This window comes from Polypterus senegalus, chromosome 12 (assembly GCF_016835505.1).
Source record: "Polypterus senegalus isolate Bchr_013 chromosome 12, ASM1683550v1, whole genome shotgun sequence".
NCBI classification, from domain to species: Eukaryota; Metazoa; Chordata; class Cladistia; order Polypteriformes; family Polypteridae; genus Polypterus; species Polypterus senegalus.
The window spans coordinates 62,394,549-62,414,639 of record NC_053165.1 but is presented as its reverse complement, the minus strand read 5'-3'; the positions used below and the strand labels follow the sequence as shown (position 1 = coordinate 62,414,639).

General features: G+C 39.1%; 1 protein-coding gene across 1 annotated transcript; it reads right to left on the bottom strand.

Annotated features, from left to right (window-relative positions):
- Nucleotides 1–887: 887 nt before the first annotated feature.
- On the bottom strand, nt 888–19,835 carry tmem119a (transmembrane protein 119a). Its single transcript, XM_039771838.1, has 2 exons — nt 19,151–19,835; nt 888–3,562 (listed from the first exon to the last, which is right to left on the bottom strand). The coding sequence occupies exons 1-2, from the start codon at nt 19,183–19,185 to the stop codon at nt 2,428–2,430; spliced, it is 1,170 nt and encodes a 389-aa protein (XP_039627772.1). The 5' UTR covers nt 19,186–19,835; the 3' UTR covers nt 888–2,427.
- Between the last annotated feature and the right edge of the window lie 256 nt (nt 19,836–20,091).

Here is a 20,091-nt window from a genome sequence, read left to right as displayed (position 1 = left end):
TCATATATTAGCATGTGGTGGCTGGTGCCATCTTACTGGTCCTCCACACTGCTTTTGAGCACCTTGATGAGGTGAGACGTCTTTAACACAATTGCTGTTCTTGAAACGTACAGCCTGGGGCCTGCATAAAACCAGAATGGACAAATGGGGTGTGATCTAGAAAACCAAAATGAATACTGATTTAACTGCACTGCCAGAACCTTCAAATGCCACTACTTCATCCCTAGAACTCCTCACATTTTCAAAGTCACTTAATCCATGGAAAAATAACATCAGAGACCTCAAGGGTAACCTAGTGCTCTGACATGACCTAAAGGATAGATAATTGCACTGTAAGCCTTTTAATTCCAACATCTACCTTACTGTTACCATGAATAAGCTCCAGGACCTGCCTTTAGTGGGATTAAAAAGAACGTATAACCAGCTGAAATATAGTGTGTTGTAACATTCATTCTGCCTTCCTCATTGCTAAAATAAAACCCTCCCAAGACAGGGTACTCCATGGTGGTTGGAAATAGAAGATCCAAAAGGAGTCTGCAATTTATTGTAATATAGAGGAGTTATTGGGAGGACCAAGTCATTATGGTGGAAGTTAGGATTTCACCATTGGTAATAAACAACAGAGTAGTCATAATGAGTTTCTTTTCACTATGATAACAAAGAGGGTTTTTCAGGAGTTTGCCCAATGGTGTGGTGATGAAGAGGAGTCAAAGGAAGTCCCTGTCATTTGGGTAATAGGAGTCTTAGGGAGATCCTTGTTAATATGATAATGAAAAAAAAAACCTCCTATGATGATGATCCTGTCATCGCTCTATTTCACAAAATGTGTCTTAATAGTTTAAATATGAAATGTTTGCATAGAAAGAAAAGACCAGTTAATGCTGAGAGACACTTTATTTGAAGTTAGTTCTTTATTGGTCTAATTATTTTCATTTCAAATTGCAGTTTCAAAATTCACTCCAGAAAAAAAAGACAATTCATTTAATGAATACATTATTAAAAACATTCCGATGTTCTATGAAGGTATAAATAGAAGAAGCAGTATACTTGCAATGATGGTTTAAAAAGCACAGCAAAACTTATCAAGAGCTTTAGGGTGGCATAGCTGCTGGTGTAGAAGAATGTAATTTTTATTGTGGTGTTCTTTTCAGAGATGTGTACCTTGTGAACGTGCAAAGTCCTAAATAAATAAGGATTGATTGATTAATTGATTGTGGCTCATTGGGGTATATTGTTCATGTTACCATATAGAACATAAAATAATGAATTGCAGACTTGAGTTGAAGCTCCCTTCTAGCAAGCATTTGTTAGTGGTGATGTGATAAAAAAAAAAAAAAAAAAACAAATGAAATCCAACACCTCCATGGAGTGGTGAAAACATGCCACTTTGGGCTATGGGCCTCTGGAGCAACAAAGAGCCGTTTTAACAGAGCTGAAAGAGAAACGTCTCTTGACATGAAGCCACCAAACAGTCTCGGACACATCCATTACCAAGCACATTCTTTGAAGGATATGCAATGTAAGTTGATATAAAAAAGACATTTTAATTTCCCTTGGACCCTCCTGAACAGCTTTGGCAGACTCTCTTGGGTCTACATAACACACCTGGTTAGGCCACAAGAAAACAAAAACTCCAAATATGTTCCTTATATACTGATCACAATTTCTATAGCAATATGATATGATCTTCCTACATGCACCTTTCCCCTAAACTATGGTTAATGTAACTTAAGATTAAACTAAAAAATAAAATTGAGATACATACTGCATTCATTTTTTTTTTTTTTAAAATACGATTTCCTACGAATTGAAGAAAGTTAATGACTGATACTCATGACAAGCAGTAGCCCATAGAGTCTCATGTCTCAAGTTTAATACAAGAATCTTTTTCTTTTTAAAAAAAAAAAAGTATAGGTATTTAGAAAATAATCAATACACAAGACCAGAATTGTATAAGACTTGGTCCTACTCTTTGGCTTTGTATAAAAATCATTCAGTGTCTGTGAATGCTTTCAGTAAAGCGTGTTGTGAGGCTCCAATGCAGAACGTAACCCCACATTTTCCATATCGCCAGGCTCTAAAAAACAAACTCGTAAACAAAGGTTCAACCTCAACGAGTGTAAGCAAAAAAAAAAGTGAACTTTGGAATGTAAATGGTTACCCAAAGTGAAGGAGCACTTGTCAATATTCCACTGTAGGAATGTTGCTCAAAGGTCACTGGCATACCCTTGAGTCCCAGTTACCAACAGTGTCCCATTGAAGGGTTTCTGGGTTTTTGCTGAAACTATTTCCGGTGATTTCAATTTGTATCTAAGAACAAACTGTAAAAGCAGACATTTAGGAAGCTAGAAAATGGCACTGTGGTGTTTTGTCATGATGAACAAAAACCAGAGCCTTTGGGTTCACATACCCGCTGCTTGTCCGTTTCTAAAATGCAGTGGTCTCCCCACTAATATTTGGGCATCCTGGGGTGGCAGAGCTCTGACTTTCCTCACATAGTGCAGCTGTGGTTGGCTCAATTGTCACAGAAGCGCCTTGTACTTTCTCAGTTTCAGGACAAACTGTTTGCGGGGTCTCCTCACTGCTGGCCTGAACTACTTCTTGGGTCTCACAACTGTTTGGCTGAACCACTTCCTGGGTCTCCTGGCTATTTGATTGAATCACTTCCTGGTTCTCCAAACTGCTTGGCTGACACTCCTGATTGCCTTGGTGAACGACTGCATTTTCTGGATTGACCAGTTCAGCCTCTTGACTTGCAGCTTTATTCTGAATGTCTTGACAAATGGATGTAGCGGGTGGGTCTGAGTCTTGGGGAGTTGTTGTTTGATTCGGACAAGCTTCCTGCAACTGATGGTGACTGATCTCTGGTGACCTGTTCACCGAAGGTGACGATAGTGTGACAGAATCTTTTTGTGTTTGTAAGGAGTTTCCTGGAAGTTCAATATTGTTTTGTGGAGCTGTGACGTCTGCGTTTTGCTGGGATAGTTTAGGGTCTTGAGTGTTCAGTGGAGCCTTAGAAGGAGATCTCAGGCTTTGGGCTGCTGCTTTAATGTCTGCTTGGAGCTGCTTAGTGGAATCCACCTGTTCCACATTCTGGCAGTTAGTGGTCTTCTCCGGTATTTCATTGAAGCTTTTGCTGCCTCCTGCCTTATCCTGATGATCCACATATTTTTTGGTGGGAAATGAGGATGGATAATAAGCATTGACTTTATGTTTATGGCGAAGTACAGAAGCACAACAAACAATAAAAATGATGACCGCTAGCAATGAAGCCACAACGATGATCAGTAACATGTTCTCCTGAAGAAACTGCACAATCTTGCGTAGGTTGAAAGGCTTCAATGGAATTCTTGTGGCACTGGTAGTCATTGTAGTGGAAATCTGAGGGGTGATCTCAGTTGAGTGGGTTGTAAAGACAGAAATCTCCTCATCGCCACTCTGTTCCTCGGAGGTCATGGCTATCGTAGAGTGCAGTGACCTTGAGTCACAGCAGCAGGGCCACATTAGCAAGAGACACGTCATGGACAGTAAAAGAACCCTTTGACCCATGCTGCCATTGAGCCTGAAATGTAAAGATGGAAAAAAAAAACCATGATTTTTTTGTTTTCTTAATTCAATTTCAAGTAGACAGCTTTGACGTGTTCATCTACCCTCTAATGGAAACGTACCGACATGTAACTGGTAAGCATAAGTCATAGTAGAGATTTCTTAAAAAGATAAAACAAAATGAAGACCATTGAAAACATTTATACAGTAACAAGCCCGAGTTGAAATTGTGTCACGATGGAGGAGACCTTTCTTGAGCAGGGGGCGAATGTTTGAATAGAAGTGTGGCCATGAAGGAATAAAGTGTTTTTTTTTTTTAATCTCATTTATTTTTTAACACATTATGAACGGGTGGCGTGTTTTGTATTTTATAAAAAAAAATAAGACACTTAAGGTGTGTGTGTCCAGTCCCTCACAATGGTCATATGTATGAATGAATAGGTAGATCTGTGCATATATGAAAAAGATGGGCTAAAACCACAGGTTGTTATTCCCATAAAGTTATTACAACGCATATGGTTTTAAGTGGGTAGTACATTTTTAGAGGTATTAAATCGTTGTCATTTTTTCTGTTCAAGTTGATGAAAGGTGACCATTTTTAATTTATCCCCATGTATACAGAATCTTTTTATTTATGTATCTTTTCTATTCATTCTTAGCCCTGCTTATTCCAGTACAGTGTCATGGTAAAGTTCGATGAAGACATGAAAGTATCAAACACAAGACAGGAACCAGCCCCAGAATGTATGTCATTAAAGGGTAGCTTTTATATTATGCATATAATATTGTAAAATTTACACCATATACTTTTAATGTTTTTTTTTTTTTTTAGAAACACAGCATCTGCTAAACTGCCTCCTGTGCTGCAAACCTACAAGAGTCTTTGATTTACTGTAGACTTGTGGTTTGCGCTTTAAAGTATTAAGTATTCAATAATATATGCAGCATGTGCAGCATTTGATTTATGGTTCCCTCAGAAACCGAGCTAAAAATGTGACTTGCTCGTTTTGCGATTCCAGATGTTTCTGTTTTCCTTAGACTAGAACTTTTCCACTGACTTGTCCCAGATCCGATTACATACCTCATTCAGATGTGGTAAATCCAGCAGGTCTGCTGCCTGTTACACTGAGTTCATACACCTAACTTACTGTACCCGTGATTAATCGGAGTCCGATTTTTTTCTAACATAAATATATACATATAAATGTTTTTTCAAACTAGTCTAATGTGAACTTTTCATGTCTCCTAGGCAGTTGATAATTCCTGAAGTACATGCTGTTGCATCAGTGTTCTAATGTAAAGTTGTAATGTAAAGCGCAGTATTTTTTTTTTTTTCTTTATTTCGCCTTATACAATTTCTCATATTAAGAATTTGTTTGTTTTCGCATACCCCTTGGGGTCAGAGTGCAGGGTCAGCCATTGTGCAGCACCCCTGGAGCAATTGAAGGTTAGGGGTCTTGCTCAAGGGCCCAGCAGAGTAGGATCTCCTTTGGCAGTGACGGGGATTCAAACCGGCAACCTTCGGGATACCAGTGCAGATCCGTAGCCTCAGAGCCACCACTCCGCTCCAAATTTGTTGTGTTAATGAGCTATTATACCAGATGTCAAAATGGAAAGTATTTATATATAGCATATAATATACAGTTTATTTGATGTACCTCACCCAGGTAATTTCCCTAGTATCTCAGTAATATCCAAGAGGAAAAATAAAAGGTTAAACATGTCTAATGTGCTTTGTTTAGAATAGGATTTATAAGAGTGGATCTGATAATTAAAGATGAGGTTAACATCTCACAGTTCTTTTTTTTCAGTTGTCAAGACCTCAGGTGGTGACAGATTCTCACCAAAACACGCCTCGTGTAAAGCACAGCGCATCTTTTTAAATCATTGTGGCCAGTATCAAGTCAGGATCACAATGGTAAAAGTGTAAAACCATCAGGCTTCCAATTATTTTATGAGCAGCAGAAGATTGTACAAATTGTGAATGGCAGCTCTGTATTTAATGTGCTGATCACAAAAACATCGGTGAAGTAAAAGATAAGGGAGTTAGTGCTGTTGATGTGGCAGGAGAGCTCAACTGCAGTTACAATGTTTGGACAGGATACTTCTTAAGAGGATTCTGGGAAAAAATGCACTCTTGTGTCTAAAACCTTAAAGCCACTCCATGCAGTAACAATGCAATATGAACAGAGCTTTACAAGAAGGCCTGTAATTACTGCACATCCTCTTTAATAAAACCCTTGTATGCGTCCAGTGTCCGTGTGTGTGTGTCTTCTGGTGAAGTGCGCATGCGCGGGGCCACACAGCACGTGTTCAGTCTCTTCCTGTGCAGAGAGAGAGAGACACACACACACACACACAGACACACACAGGCGAGAGACAGACAGACACAGATGCGAGAGACACACACACGCAGGCCCGCGAGAGAGAGTGACACACACACACACACACACACATTGTTGCAATGTTACTTTTCTTAGTTGTTTATTAAATTACAGATTTTTCAAATGTTCATTTTTTTCAGGTGCTTAAAACTCATTAAAAAAAGTGTTTTTAGCAAGCGGGTCGTAAGGCTATGGCGCGAACTCTTGCAGTGTTAGTTTTCTCTGTTGTTAAAGGTTTTCTTAGTGTTATTCAATGTTTTTACATTTAGTTTACTATTACGCTGTGCATTCAATGGTATAATTAACTATATTTGTGCTTAAAAACTTAAAAATATATATATATTTACATACAGTTTGTACGGTCTGGAATGGATTAATTGTATTTACATACAATCCTATGGGGGAAATTACTTTGGTTCACGACCAAATTGGGTTACAACCAGAGTTTTGGAACGAATTATGGTCGTGAACCGAGGTTCCACTGTATTACTGTCAGACAAAATTACAGGCATTTTCCGGAAATACAAACCAGTATTACTGAGAGAGAAAATTAAAGGCACACAATACAGTGACGTATATTACAGCTACATACAAGGTCCCTTGCCATTTAATATAGACTGTGTTATTGTAACGGGCTTAATGTCTAGTATATATATATTTTATTTATTTGTATTTGCCTTTCTAAACACTCAAGGACACCGAACAATAGATAAAACTCACATTACAAACAAAACTAAAAATATAAAAATTTTTAAAATCAGACAGAAAAAGAGAAAAAGCAAACTTGAACATCCATCATCCAACCCGCTATATCCTAACTACAGGGACACGGGGGGTCTGCTGGAGCCAATACCAGCCAACACAGGGCACAAGGCAGGAAACAAACCCCGGGCAGGGCGCCAGCCCACCGCAGGCAGCCTTAAACAAATGAGTTTTAAGTTTAGATTTAAAGAGTGAGAATGAATCAATATTTCTAAGCTGAGACGGGCGAAGGGGACAGTCAACTGGATGGAAGAAGAGGATCTAAAGGTGCGGGAGGGAAAGGCAACATGGAGGGACAAGGTTGTGGATAGCCTTAAATGTTAACAGGAGAATTTTGACGTCAATGCGAAACTTAACCATTCTGCACTAAGATAGCAGTGGCTGTCTCTGAGTGATTAGAGCAGTCTCTAGACCAAAGTGGGTCATTTTTTGCTTGGTTTGATTTTGATTGTATCCATCCAGATGTTCTAATTTCAAGACTGAAATGAAAAGCCAATGTTTAAATTTAGAATTTTTGGGAACAAGAAATGCATTGAATATATATGTATTTTCTTTGCAAGAATTTGATGTCTCTAAATAAGTATGGATGCAAGATTTGTTTTGTTACTAGAGGCCATTAATACTGGTTTACAATGTTTCAATGGTTAAAGGTTGAATTGAATAAATATAGGACAGGGTGACTGGGCCCCCACTGGGTATTTATTTGCACTCTGCACTCCCTCCTGGAGTCAAACCTACAACCTCCCCTGGTTCAGCGTAGATAAAAGTCTGGCCCACCCTGCTGAGCTAAAGGAGCTCCATCTGTGGGCTGGGAAACTACAATCAGTTTCTCTCTGTGGGGTAGCGATGCCATTGCATTGTTCATTGCAACAGGTCCACGACTTAATTTGCTTTTTGAATTACAGAAGTTAATTAGACTGTTCAGGCACTGCCACAGTTGCAGAGTTCTTTCTGAAAATGACAGACACTGATGTGTATGAGTTGTATGTATGTTTGTTATTTATTTGGCATATTCATTTACCCAATGCACTATACAAATACAGGTTTATAGTAAAGTTGTTTCGAATTGCCTGCTAAGATAGGAGGCCCTGCCAAAACATCATTATGTACATATTAATAGGAATCTCTACTTCATTTTTGTGTCTATAAAAACATGAATGCAGAGCAGCTGCCTGTGAAAACTGGATTAATGCCTCTATAATCTAGTGAGTGGCAGGGTGTTGTACCTGTAATGGATAAGACGGCACAATAAGAAGTGAGGCAAAGTGACACCTTTTATTGGCTAACTGAACAGATCACAATATGCAGGCTTTTCAAGCAGCTCTGGCCCCTTCTCACTTGTCATATTTTAATGTGTTCAGTTGGTCGATAAATGGTGTCATTTCTCAATTCCTCCATAATGATGAGTTGTTTATGGCTCAGAAACAGATTGGCACAGATTCCAGGGTTGCTTTCAGCCTTGTGCCCAGGGCTGCCAGAATAGGCTGCAGCCCCCCATGACCTTGAATAGGATTAAGCAGGTTTGAGAATGCAAGCATGCCTTGTGTTACAGTACCATAGCTTTGTAATGAGTAAAGCTTTCATCCCTACAAAGATTAAGGCATGCTTTGTAGAAAGTGGAGAGTCCATCACACTAGAATCAGGAAGGATGTATGAGTTCATACTCAAATTATAAGTGACCTAAAGGAGTACAAGGTTCATTGCAAAACTGGAAATGAAATTGCTGCGGTGTTCTGGAACCTGATAAAGCTTAGTCTGAAAACTCTTTTGGTAAAACCAAGGCACTAGAAGGAATGGTTGAGAAACACCTTTTTCTCATTTTGCCTGGTTGGAGATCCTGTGTAGAGTTTAGCAAGTGGAAATTATGGAAGAATAATTCCTCATTCTAATCATTTCACTGAATTTTTAAAGAAATGATTATTATGTGGGCAGCATGGTGCAGCCTCGCAGTTAGGAGTCCTGGGTTTGCTTCCCGGGGAGTTTGCATGTTCTCCCCGTGTCTGCGTGGGTTTCCTCCCACAGCCCAAAGACATGCAGGCTAGGTGCATTGGCGATCCTAAATTGTCCCGTGTGTGTGTGTGTCCTGCGGTGGGCTGGCACCCTGCCCGGGGTTTGTTTCCTACCTTGTGCCCTGTGTTGGCTGGGATTGGCTCCAGGAGACCCCATGACCCTGTAGTTCAGATATAGCGGATTGGATAATGGATGGATGGATGGATGGATGATTATTATGTAATACTGTATGCCTAAGGACATTCTACTTTAAAAATAAACAGCTACATGTATCCCTGTAGAATCAGCACCAGTGTCCTCTAGAGCACGGGTGTCAAACTCCAGGCCTGGAGGGCCTCAGTGGGTGCAGGTTTTCTTTCTAACCCTTTTCCTAATCGGTGTTCATTTTTCACTGCTAATTAACTTCTTTTCCCTCTCTTTTAATAGCTCTGTTTTTAAGGATTAAGTCTTCTGAATTGATTCTTTTCTTTATTAAATGACAGCCAAACAGAAATGAGACATGAAACGAGCCAACCGATGACCAGCTAAATTGGGGCTTCAAATTCCAACCAGTTCCTAATGAAAGCTGATTCTTGCTGTCAGTTAAACCCGTTGTTCAATTCCATGGCTTGTTGCTGCTCTCTTTTTGCTACAGCAGACATTTTCAAAACTGTTGATATTATGTTTTTTTCTAAGAACTCCTAAAATGTTTTGGTAACCTGAGGGATCAACCTTACTGAGACCTTCATCTTTATTTTCAGATTTAGTTTGATGGGTACAGGTGAGCTGGTCATGTCCTGTTTGTTTTATGTCTCATTACTGTCTGGCTGCTAATTAAGGAAAAAAACAACTAAGGGGCCTGATTCAAGCTAATTAAAGATAAGACTAAAGAAGTTAATCGGCATCAAAAACTGGTCATTAAGAAGATGGTTAGAATGAAAACCTGCAGCCACTGCGGCCTTCCAAGACTGGAGTTCGACACCCCTGCTTTAGAGGGTTACTTCAGTAAGAAACCCTCTCTGTTTAAAGTAAACCATTCCTGCTCACTGTCTGCTGTGTATAAAGCACTAGCGTACTGTACATCATCCTGTAGTGAAGAACTCTGTTAGCAGTGTCTTAAAGTCTGCGTTAAAACTGCAAAAGAGCAGGGTGGTCATGCTGTAGATGTAGAGATAAAAGAACGACAACAACTTCAACCTTTTCTGTGTTGTTCTTACTAAAATAATAACTTCTGACAAAGAAACCTAAGGAAAAATGGCCTGCACTGATAGTCATTGAACTAGCAAAAGTAAAATTATGAAGCTGCTAGAAAATGAAGTCTTTTACTAAGAAACCATTTGGACCAGGGGAAGTGCAGCAATTATTATATAATTAAAAACAGGCATCAGGAAGCTCAGATAAGGAGTCTGAGTAAAAACAATTTGAAAATTACAAATGATGGAGACCCTACCGCTAATGTATTGTATCAAACTTTTAGACTTTGCCATAGAGTTAGTTATATCTGCAGGCCAGCAAAATAAGGAAAGCCTCAAAATTTGGTACCCATTAGTGAAATATATTCATAGGCAAAACAAAGTACCTGGATATGGGTTAAAAATGTGTGTGTATAGATATATATGTATTTTTATATTTTGCATGTTTTAAAATTGTGCAGAGAGGAGCTTGTTTTTGCAAATTTGGACCAACTGTGTAGTTCACATGATGTACATTCAGATATCTATGCTTTACTGCAAAATCAGGACTGGCACTTAAGCTACTGTTTAAAAAATCATCTCCCACCATTGCAGTGTGGTACTGAGGTGTCTGGGCGGCTCGTTGTGTGGCGGGTACGGCGACGCAGTGAGATCAGCACATGCTCCCAGCCTCCTCTCGCTCTACTGCGCAATAGATTTGGATCTTAGCACATAGAAGTCTCAGCCAGCATTATACAGAATACACACCCAAAAACAGTGACTACATATTGTAGCATTAAATAATGTGATGCTAAATTTACAGTAAAATGGCCATCTATAGTAGAATGTAAAGAAGCTCTAAACTCAGAACTGGAACAGCAGGGTACGCTGTCAAACAGCCTTTAGGGGGCTTACCAGTTTATCGCTTAACGTTACAGATAAACAGAGAACGTGCAAGCTACACAGACATAGTAAATGGGATAGTTTTCACGCCCAGTCTTTTGGCGTTATAAGCCGTCTATCAGTAATGAAAGTCTCCTTCCATGAAAAGTGTAAATATTTTTCTTTTTGTAGTAGGAATTACCACCCATTGAACAGAATCCTTTACCTTGAGACAAGTAAGAGTTAATCTATGTGCAACCAGAACTCCTCGTTAATTGTGCAGAAAGTTAGGAATTTAAATTTGATATATTTTTTAAATTCTGAAGTCATTAGCTGTCTTGTTTACTCTACCATTGCTAATCGCACAAAAACATGGGTGCATCATCATGTTATTGAAGTCTGAGCTTGGCTTCGGTGGCTTGTGTCAAATTTGTTTAAATTTAAAAAGGAAAGTGTCATTATGAAAGAGATTATTTCTAGAGCATTTGAAAATGAAAAGGAATTCAGGGTTTGACCTTTGTATCATCCTAATAAACGTGAGTTTTGATCTGAAACACTTTGGTAATTTAATATTTTGAATTGTGTTCTTGTCTGACTACAGTTCAGCTCAGTGTCTTTTGTCAGTCCCTGCCACCTGCTATTATGGTATATTTATTATGTTAGCTCAGTTCATTTTGGGAATAGATGTAAATTGTTACAGGGTGGTCCCGATCTAAATATGCAGATCCAGATTGTCTGGATGACTGATTTATGCGGAGACGATTCCTCACGTCGTCAGTTTGCACACTTCTCTATGGTCCGGGATTTCCCGGGAGATTTTTCTAAGTAATAAACTTAATAAGTTATAGCGTAATGAAAATTGCATAATTAGATCTGGGCCACCCTATAGACACATTCTGTGTAAATAGGAGAATTTCTATAGCTGACTCGTTTTCAGGCTTTGGACTTCACAGTCTGAGGTTGTGGATTCTTATCCCACTACTGACACAATGTGACTATCAGCAAGTCATTTCACCCGCCTGCGCTCCAATTGGAAAAAAAAAAAAGAAAGATGTCATCAGCTCAATCCCACATTTTCCAAGTCTCTTTGAATAAAGCTATCCTTCAAAATATGTAAATGTGGTCGACTATTTACCAAACGGTACTGCAGTATTATAATCACAGAAAGCTTTACCTGTCATAACGTATCACGCATTTCTGCCATTTCCTTTTTGTTCTTCATTTGTTTTTGTGAAAGAGGACTCCTTGAAAGAGCATTGTGAAAAAAGCAGTGCTCTGCCATAAAAAAGAAAAAATGTAAATCCTGGAGTTGACTCAATTTGGATTCTCTAAACAGTTGGATCAGAAAGCTAAGTTGATTTCCAGGTTCAGCAGGAAATTTTTTTGTTGACTCTGCTCTTTTGGAAGTTCTAACTATTTTAGCAGACAGGAACAGAGTAAACAAGCGGGGACGATATGTCCCACTGCAGAGGGCCCAGCTTGTTCTTGAAAATCCATTTGGCAGATGTGTATGTGGTGCTTGTGTGGGTGTTTTGGGTTTTTTCCCCCCCAAGTAGCTTACTATGCCTTTTTAGCTCTTTGACTTTTCAGTATTGACAAATACACTGTCGCGGCTGCGTTTTGCTTCAGGCCTAACAGATTTAAATGACCTTTTCTAGCTGAACAGCATACATGCAACACTACAGAATGTGTTTAGATTGCAGTTTGGCGACAATCTACTTTCTAAATGAAAGGAAACTCTATTCAGGATAGAAGGGGTGAGACGGAGGTAAAGTAAAAGGTTGGCTTGACTCCCGTGATATTCTCCAGATCTCTCTTTTAAAGCTTGCAGGACATTAGCAGTGAACAATGAAAATGAAACTCCCCGTTTTCTGAACTTGGTGAAGCAGAGGGTTATTCTAGTAGTATCAGTTGCAAGATAGAAACGAATCCTGGACAGGAGACTTGTTAAGTTGAGTAGCCAGTGGGACTAGAAGTTATTTTGTGGAGAAGTTGACACGAGCAAATGTCTTTCTTAACAGACTAAGTGGATCAAAGGTCTGCTATACTAGTATCTGACACCAGGGAAAAAATATCATAAGTTCAGATGGTGCTAAAATTATTAACTAGAAACTGTTTCCCTCCATTGTGGAGTGTGTGTGTGTGTGTGTGTGTGTGTGTGCACTAGTTTCTCACAAAACATTTTTATTTTTGCAAAGATATTTAACATTGCCACACACAATGGACTGAAATGAAAAGGAAAAAAATAATATAAAGCAGATACCAAGCAACCAGAACCAAACCAATGTGTTCATAAGAGATCTGTCGAATTTCTTAGTGACGTGCGTGTGTCACAGATTTCGGGGTCTTACCCCAGAACGTGTCGTGTACCAACGTTGTGCAGTGCATCTGAGGAAAGTGCTTTCCAAATTCCTCACAATACCAAATTCTTTTCCTTTTTATTGTAGTAGGTGTTCACATTTCAGTGTAAAGCTCCTGATGATGATAGTGAATACTGTGAACAATGCTGTATAAAATAAAAGCTGACAGGTACCAAATGTTGTGCCAGTCCTGAACAGAAAATCCACAAGTCACCTCAGTAATCCGCAGTCACTCTCGTTGTACACTCATTTTTAAAGAGTGAGCTAATTCATTTCCTAGCAAATACGAAGTTAGGTGTATTTTTCGCCATGGTCAATGACATTCAAAAGAATGTTTATCGAGTATTTTACATTGGCCACTACTGCCATCTGGCTAACTTTCAAATGCTATGTTGGAAATGGCAGTTAATTCCAATTTTGCTACATTTTGAACATTTTTGTGTGCTGTTAATTTGTTGAAGGCTAAATCAGGAAAATGGCAGCTGATATAGAAGCTGTACTGCATTAGCTTGTGAACAGTGTAATGGACGTCTGAACGTGGGCTGGTGACCAGGAAGGTTTGGAGCACACGACTTGGTGACGTCTCATGTGGCTTTGCAGTTAATCACAAACTTCTTCCGCACAGATCAGTGTTGCCTTCCTCTGCTATTACTGACACAACAAAGGCTCCCGTTTTTAGATTTGGTAGGATTTCACATATTGCCTTTTATATAGTGGATCTTTTCAGGCTTGTTAAAGTGTTGTTGTGTAAATACAAACCTGAGGAGTTTTTCTAATGTTTTAAGAGAAGCGCGCTGGTTTCTCAGTCAGTGGTCTGCTGTGTTTAAAAAGCCGAAATCAGGATGTCCGATAAACAAGTTATTTTATTTGTGTCTTTGAGACATCTGTTTTCCATTTGTGATGAAATGCCATCATTACAAGAGCACCAGTATTAGAGCGTGCGTATAGCAATCCGCTGCTCAGTTAAAAATATAACCGGCAACATCTGTGAGTATCAAGGCCCAGACAGGATGTGCTACTGATTAAGATAATGAGCGCAGCGTTAAAGCAGAAAGCTTTGTAGGAAATTGAGGCATATTAACAGAAAGCAAGACCTGAAGAAAGTTAATTAACAAAAAAAAAGCTCTGGGCCCATCAAAGCTCATACTTTATAGTCCTATTAGAGGCCTGGCTGGTTTGTATTAAGTTGTCTAGGACCGGCTTTCATTGTCAATCCTGTAGCTCCTTCTGCCGTCTAGCCACTTATTGCTTCATGCCTATGTGTATGAGACACTTGCTGGTCTAATTCCAAATTGTCTTCTGAAGATGCAATATTTTTTCCTTTATCCAGATTCAACCAACATGTTAACATTATAAGCACGAATCATCCAGGATGACCTACTGAAAGAACATAGAGGCCTGAAAACGCAGAAGACGTTTCTAGCTTTCAAATTGGATAAGTCGCAGAAAAACGTTAGGCCTCACATATTGTAAAACAGAAGAGATTCTTGTAGAAAGGTCACTGTAAGAAACTCCTGCCAGCCTTGGGTTTCAGTACGAGAATGAAATCATTAAAAAAAAAAAAAAAGTATTCCAGATCTGTTTCAGTAAGAGCTAATGTGAGTGAACTTAAGACAACAGGTCTTTGTGTTTAAAAGGCTCTGTGCAACTTCTTTCTTGATCTAAGCTCAACATAATGAACGTTTTCATTGCACATTTTTTATAAGATGTGTCGATATCAGGTATCAGAAAGAAACACTCTTGACTAACGATTGTCTTACCAATCAAATATTTAAGCCAAATCTGGATACGTATTAAAATGGGCTAAGAAGAAGAGTAAAATCCTTTGTTTGAGGAATGAAAAGTATTTAAAGAAAAACAAAAAAGAAAGTTCAGCAAAATTAGACATTTCTAACTTTTTACTTTCCAGTATGGAATTACTTCTCATCTGTTTTTCCAAAATAAATCAATATATTACTTGTGTATTAAGAAAGTTGATTGATTCTTATTTGTTGTGTCAGCACAACAGCAACAGACCTTCAAAATAAAGTGGTATTTTAGCTCAGTTATACTGGTTATACACAGTAGGTAATAAAAGAATGAATAATAACATTTGTAGTAGTTGTATTCCTCTGTGAAACTAAACATCAACTTTTTCTTTAGATATTTGAATATAATATAATAGAAAGTGTTTATTTTGTAAAAGTGCTGAATCCCATTTTATACATTTTGCCTGTGGCTGAGCTGGTGCGCTAAACAAATCTGTAATGCCAGTTGGGAATCTGCATTTGAAGTTACTGATTCATAGCTACAACATCAGGCCTCATTTTCTACTTCATTTGCTCTCAGTGAGAATTTGGTGTGTTCTCTTTGTCTGGGTGGACTTTCTCTATATACTTTAAACCCAAAGATGTACTGTTAAGGTTGACTAAAAGTACCTCAAAATCTCAATGTGTGAAGGTGTGTGCCCTGAAAAGGACTTGCAGCCTGTACAGATGTCGTTCCTGCCTTGGGCCCAGTGCTGCCAGGGTAGGTCATTGCTGCCTACTACACTGTAATGGAGAAATTAGTTTCATAAAAGTTGACGAGTGGATGGAATTCCAATATTCACCGTTCTATAAACAAGTATTATGAATCCTCTCTCAATCTATAAAATGTGCAGGTTATATTAACTCGAGAATATGTTTATGATGCTGGACATGCAAGGATGAATTGTTTGAATGCACTCTATGCATGATAGTACTCGAGTTGCTGCTGCTACTATGTGTGTGTTTTGATGTGTATATGGCCATGAACCGCAGTGGACTGGCATCCTTTCTTTGAGTGTTTTGACATTGTACATCCAGCACTTCCAAGTGAAGTTCTCAACAATCCCATTCCAATCCTGGAATTGTTTTGGGGGAGCAGTAGTGATTTTAGAACCAATCAATCACGTTCTTTTATAATGCTGACAGTTGCAGTTTGTATGTGTGTGTGTATATATATTTATGTATATGTTTTAAAAATTGTGCATATATAAGCTTGTCTCTATCTCTCTGTGTATGTTTGTGTATGTATGTATGTACTGTATATATATATATATATTATATATATATATATATATATATATATATATATATATATGTGTTTTTCTTAAAATGCTAAAATTCCCTTAACACTTTTTGTGGTTCACTACATCACATTACGCATTAAAGTGTTCCAGTTCTGTAATTCTGTGCAACCATTGTCAGTTACTGATTTGAAAAAAAAAGTTTCTTAGCAAAATATAGCAAACAAAGACGCAGAGACCAAACATTTTTCTGAAATAAAAATAACGGACTCCGGGGAATGCCGCACGGCCAGAGTGCCACTGAGAGAAGGTCTTTTGTGTTCACAGCTGTTCGGAGCCCGTTTTACTGCCGCCTCCCACCTTTAAGCTGCGGTCGACGCGTGGCGTTTTCCTCTCCCCCTTTTTATTTATATTAGAATTACGCAAACGCTATTAAAAAAAACGAAACAAAAACCCCACCGCTTGTTTCAGCGCCGACCACTGCTGCGCTGCAGTCCCTGACCCCGCCGTCTGTGTATTGTTCTCCGCGGCCGCGCGCGCCCCTCCGGACCAGGCGCTCGTCTCGTGTGCGCGCGCGGCACACCCTTTGCCCCTCTCAAGTCCACGATGCTGGGCAGCAGAAGACGCTGTTTGCGACACTTTTTTTTTTTTTAAAAGTCGTCTAAATAATTTTTTAAACCATCCAAATAGCATGTGGTTGGCGTGCTTGTTAAAGCATTTAGTGTCACGTCATAAAAGACCAGTTAAACAGTTAGTGGTCAAATTTACAAGTGAAAATAAATGCGACAAAACTGTAGGAGCAAAGGTAAGCCAGCAAGAGACCTTTTCTTGCAAATGTAAGTGACGTCTGCCGATATAACTTTTTTAGAGTTTCATTACACGTTGGCGAAAAATAGTTGAAGTCACTTCGTATTTATTATTAGCCTCCTGACTCCACTCTGTTATAAAGTACTTAAAGAGCGCCTCTCAGCTTTAGCTTTGGAGTTTCCCTTTGAATGCATGCAGGCTTTCGTTGCAGACAACTTTTATTTATATGCACATAATTAATTCTGCTGTAATTTCTGTGTGTGTGTGGTTTTGTTTTTTTTTTTTTGTTTTTTTTTGAGCTAAAGGTCAAATTATAGACCACTTTGTTAAATGCAATACCAGTTAAGGACATGTGTATGTTAGGATATTTTAAATTTCATTTTTTTCTCTGTCATGTCTTTAAAATATAAATGTGGCCATGAAATTCGTTCATTGTCATTTACCTCTATGCCCCTCAAATTAAAAATAATATGCAGACATGGAAACTGTTTGGAATGAAAACCTCTGTACAGAGTAAAAAAAAAAAAAAACACCAAGAGCGATCTTGACAGCCACCACTCCATGGGCACTTACAGTGTGGCATGAATGGGTATAATGGACTGGCACCCTGGTGTGGGTTTGTTTCTGCCTGACGTCCATTGCTGCTCCTTATGATCCTGAACCAGATAAGCAGGTTAGAAAATGGACTGCTGAGTGGTATAGTCTGGACTCTTTGGGAACAATTTGAAGTCGACTACACTTCACATCCTAGTAGTAGTTAGTCTGAAAGAACATCTCTTACTGTTAAAATCCATGCATTGCATCTTCTTTATTTCATATTACGTATATTTCTTTGTTTTCTTTTGAAATTGTATTCAAGCAATTAAAAAGTTGTACATCCTTTGTTCTACCGCTAGGACCAATATATGCCATGTAATAATAATAATAATACATTTTATTTAAATCGCGCCTTTCCCGTGTTCATGTAAATAAGCAGACATTCACCTGTGGATGTTTTTGTATCTGAAGAACTTGGTTTGCAGTTGACTAATGTTTAAAAGTTAGTGATTATGTGCTCCTCAGTCAAGGTTTGCTCTATAAATGTATGCGTTCTGCCTTTATTTAATTATCCCTCCTTTATCCAACCCGCTATATCCTAACTACAGGGTCACAGGGGGTCTGTTGGAGCCAATCCCAGCCAACACAACTTTCTTAATTATCTATTTGTTCAAAAGGCCTGTTGGGTTTAGGTCCTACATAAATTACGTTTCACTTCCGTTGAGGTGAGCTCTGATTTCGTGCCGTCAACTTGCAGCTGACCTTTTGAATGGCGTACTGCTTGCTCACTGCTGCTGCCTATCAGCTCATAGAAATGCTTTCACGCTTAGTCCCTTGTTTGTCTGTGTAGAAGATGCACGTTTTCCTTCTGTCTGTGTGACTTTTCTTCCATTTTGATTCTACTTCTGCTCCAGACTTGTGCAGTTTAGGTTGATTAGAGCCCAGAGACTGGCCTAGCAGAACTGTGTAATGCCGGAGAGCCTCCTGATCCATGCATTAGAATAAGCAGTTTTAGAAAATGGATGGATGCCTCACTTTAAAGTCGGGTCCAGACATACAAATAGCCATGTGCAGCCAAAATATTAGAAACATTTCCCTTTTCAACGCTAATTCAGCTATTCTCTGACAGTCTGTTGGGCCACTTGAGTGTATGATGTGATGGATTTCTTGTCTCTTTAGTCATTCATGATGTTGATAGCTGGGACATTTGTCCCGTTTCCAGAGAGAAGCAATTTTCCCAATTGATTTCATCTGCCAAGCTTCTTAAACAAAAATATAAGAACTTGGCAGACAGATAATAGGCAGACTTGGATATGGATGTAAAGACAGATGAGATATGCAGCGCGTTTAAAAGCCATCGGTTAGATGTCGGGTAAGCAGTGTGTGGAAGGTTTTTATTACAAAAAGAACTGACTGCTGATGTTCCAAAACCAATGACTTTACTGGAGAAAAATGAGTGTCCTAAGTGTGTGCTTTATTGACTGGGACCGAAAGTTGATATTTTAGTCTCCCTGAAATTATGAATTTAAGTAGAAATTCCTACTGAGAGATTTCAGTATTGTATGAGAAATGTTTTGGTGTAAAATGTTTGCCCCTTTTTATGTAAGAAGTAGCCAACTTGTCTGTTGTTAGCCATATGTTACATAGCATCCAACACAAAAAAGAGGCACAGCAGGTACTTACAGTTTGCAGCTCCGTAATGCTTGTGTTTTCCTCATTGTATTGATAAGATGAACGTATATCCTTAAATACCACAGGATGTTTTGGATTGCAGTGACTTTGTCTTCCCCCTACGTTTGCTGGTCTTCTCTCTCTCTTTGTCTTCTTCTACGAGTTGCCTTGATTCAGATTTAAAAAAAAAAAAAAAACAAACCAAAACTTTCAAACTGCAGGAAAATGTTTTCCTCCCCTCTGCTTCTTTCTTCTGGCCTCTGCGGATGTTGAAGGGAGCCGGCAGGGTATTTTACAGGCAGATTGTTTTGATTAGGCTCGGTCTCAATATGGCTCAGAAAGAGGGAGTGAGAGAAAGAGAAAGAAACACTGCAGACTTCCTCCAGCCGACTTTGTGCATGCTGATGGAGAGCGAACCTTTTAAACAGCACATCTGTCGGAGGGAGGGGGTTGTAGGGGTTGTACTTCTCTTAACTGCACAGGGAATAACTTCAGAGCTGCCATAAGTCCGCACCGGGGAAGCACATGGCCTTTCTTAGTCGGCCCTTTCCATCTCATGGGCTGCTGCGGGTTCCAGATTTCATTACAGCGCGAAGCCTTCAATTAGCTGCTAGTTTATTTCATTAAGTCACTACGGATACTTTTAACAGCAGTCTTCACATAAATGCTGCAGATTCAAAGTGTTCTGTGTGTTGTAGATGCAGTATCTTAAGCTTGAGCAATCAATAATTAAGCTAGTAAGATGTTCTGAAAATTTGACAGCCCAGTATCTTAAAAGAACAAGGCACATTTAGATCCATTACTGTATGCACATTATGCACACGTCACCTCATCCCTCCATCCATTAGCCAACCTGCTATATCCTAACTACAGGGTCACGGGGGTCTGCTGGAGCCAATCCCAGCCAACACCGGGCACAAGGCAGGAACCAAACCCCAGGCAGGGCGCCAGCC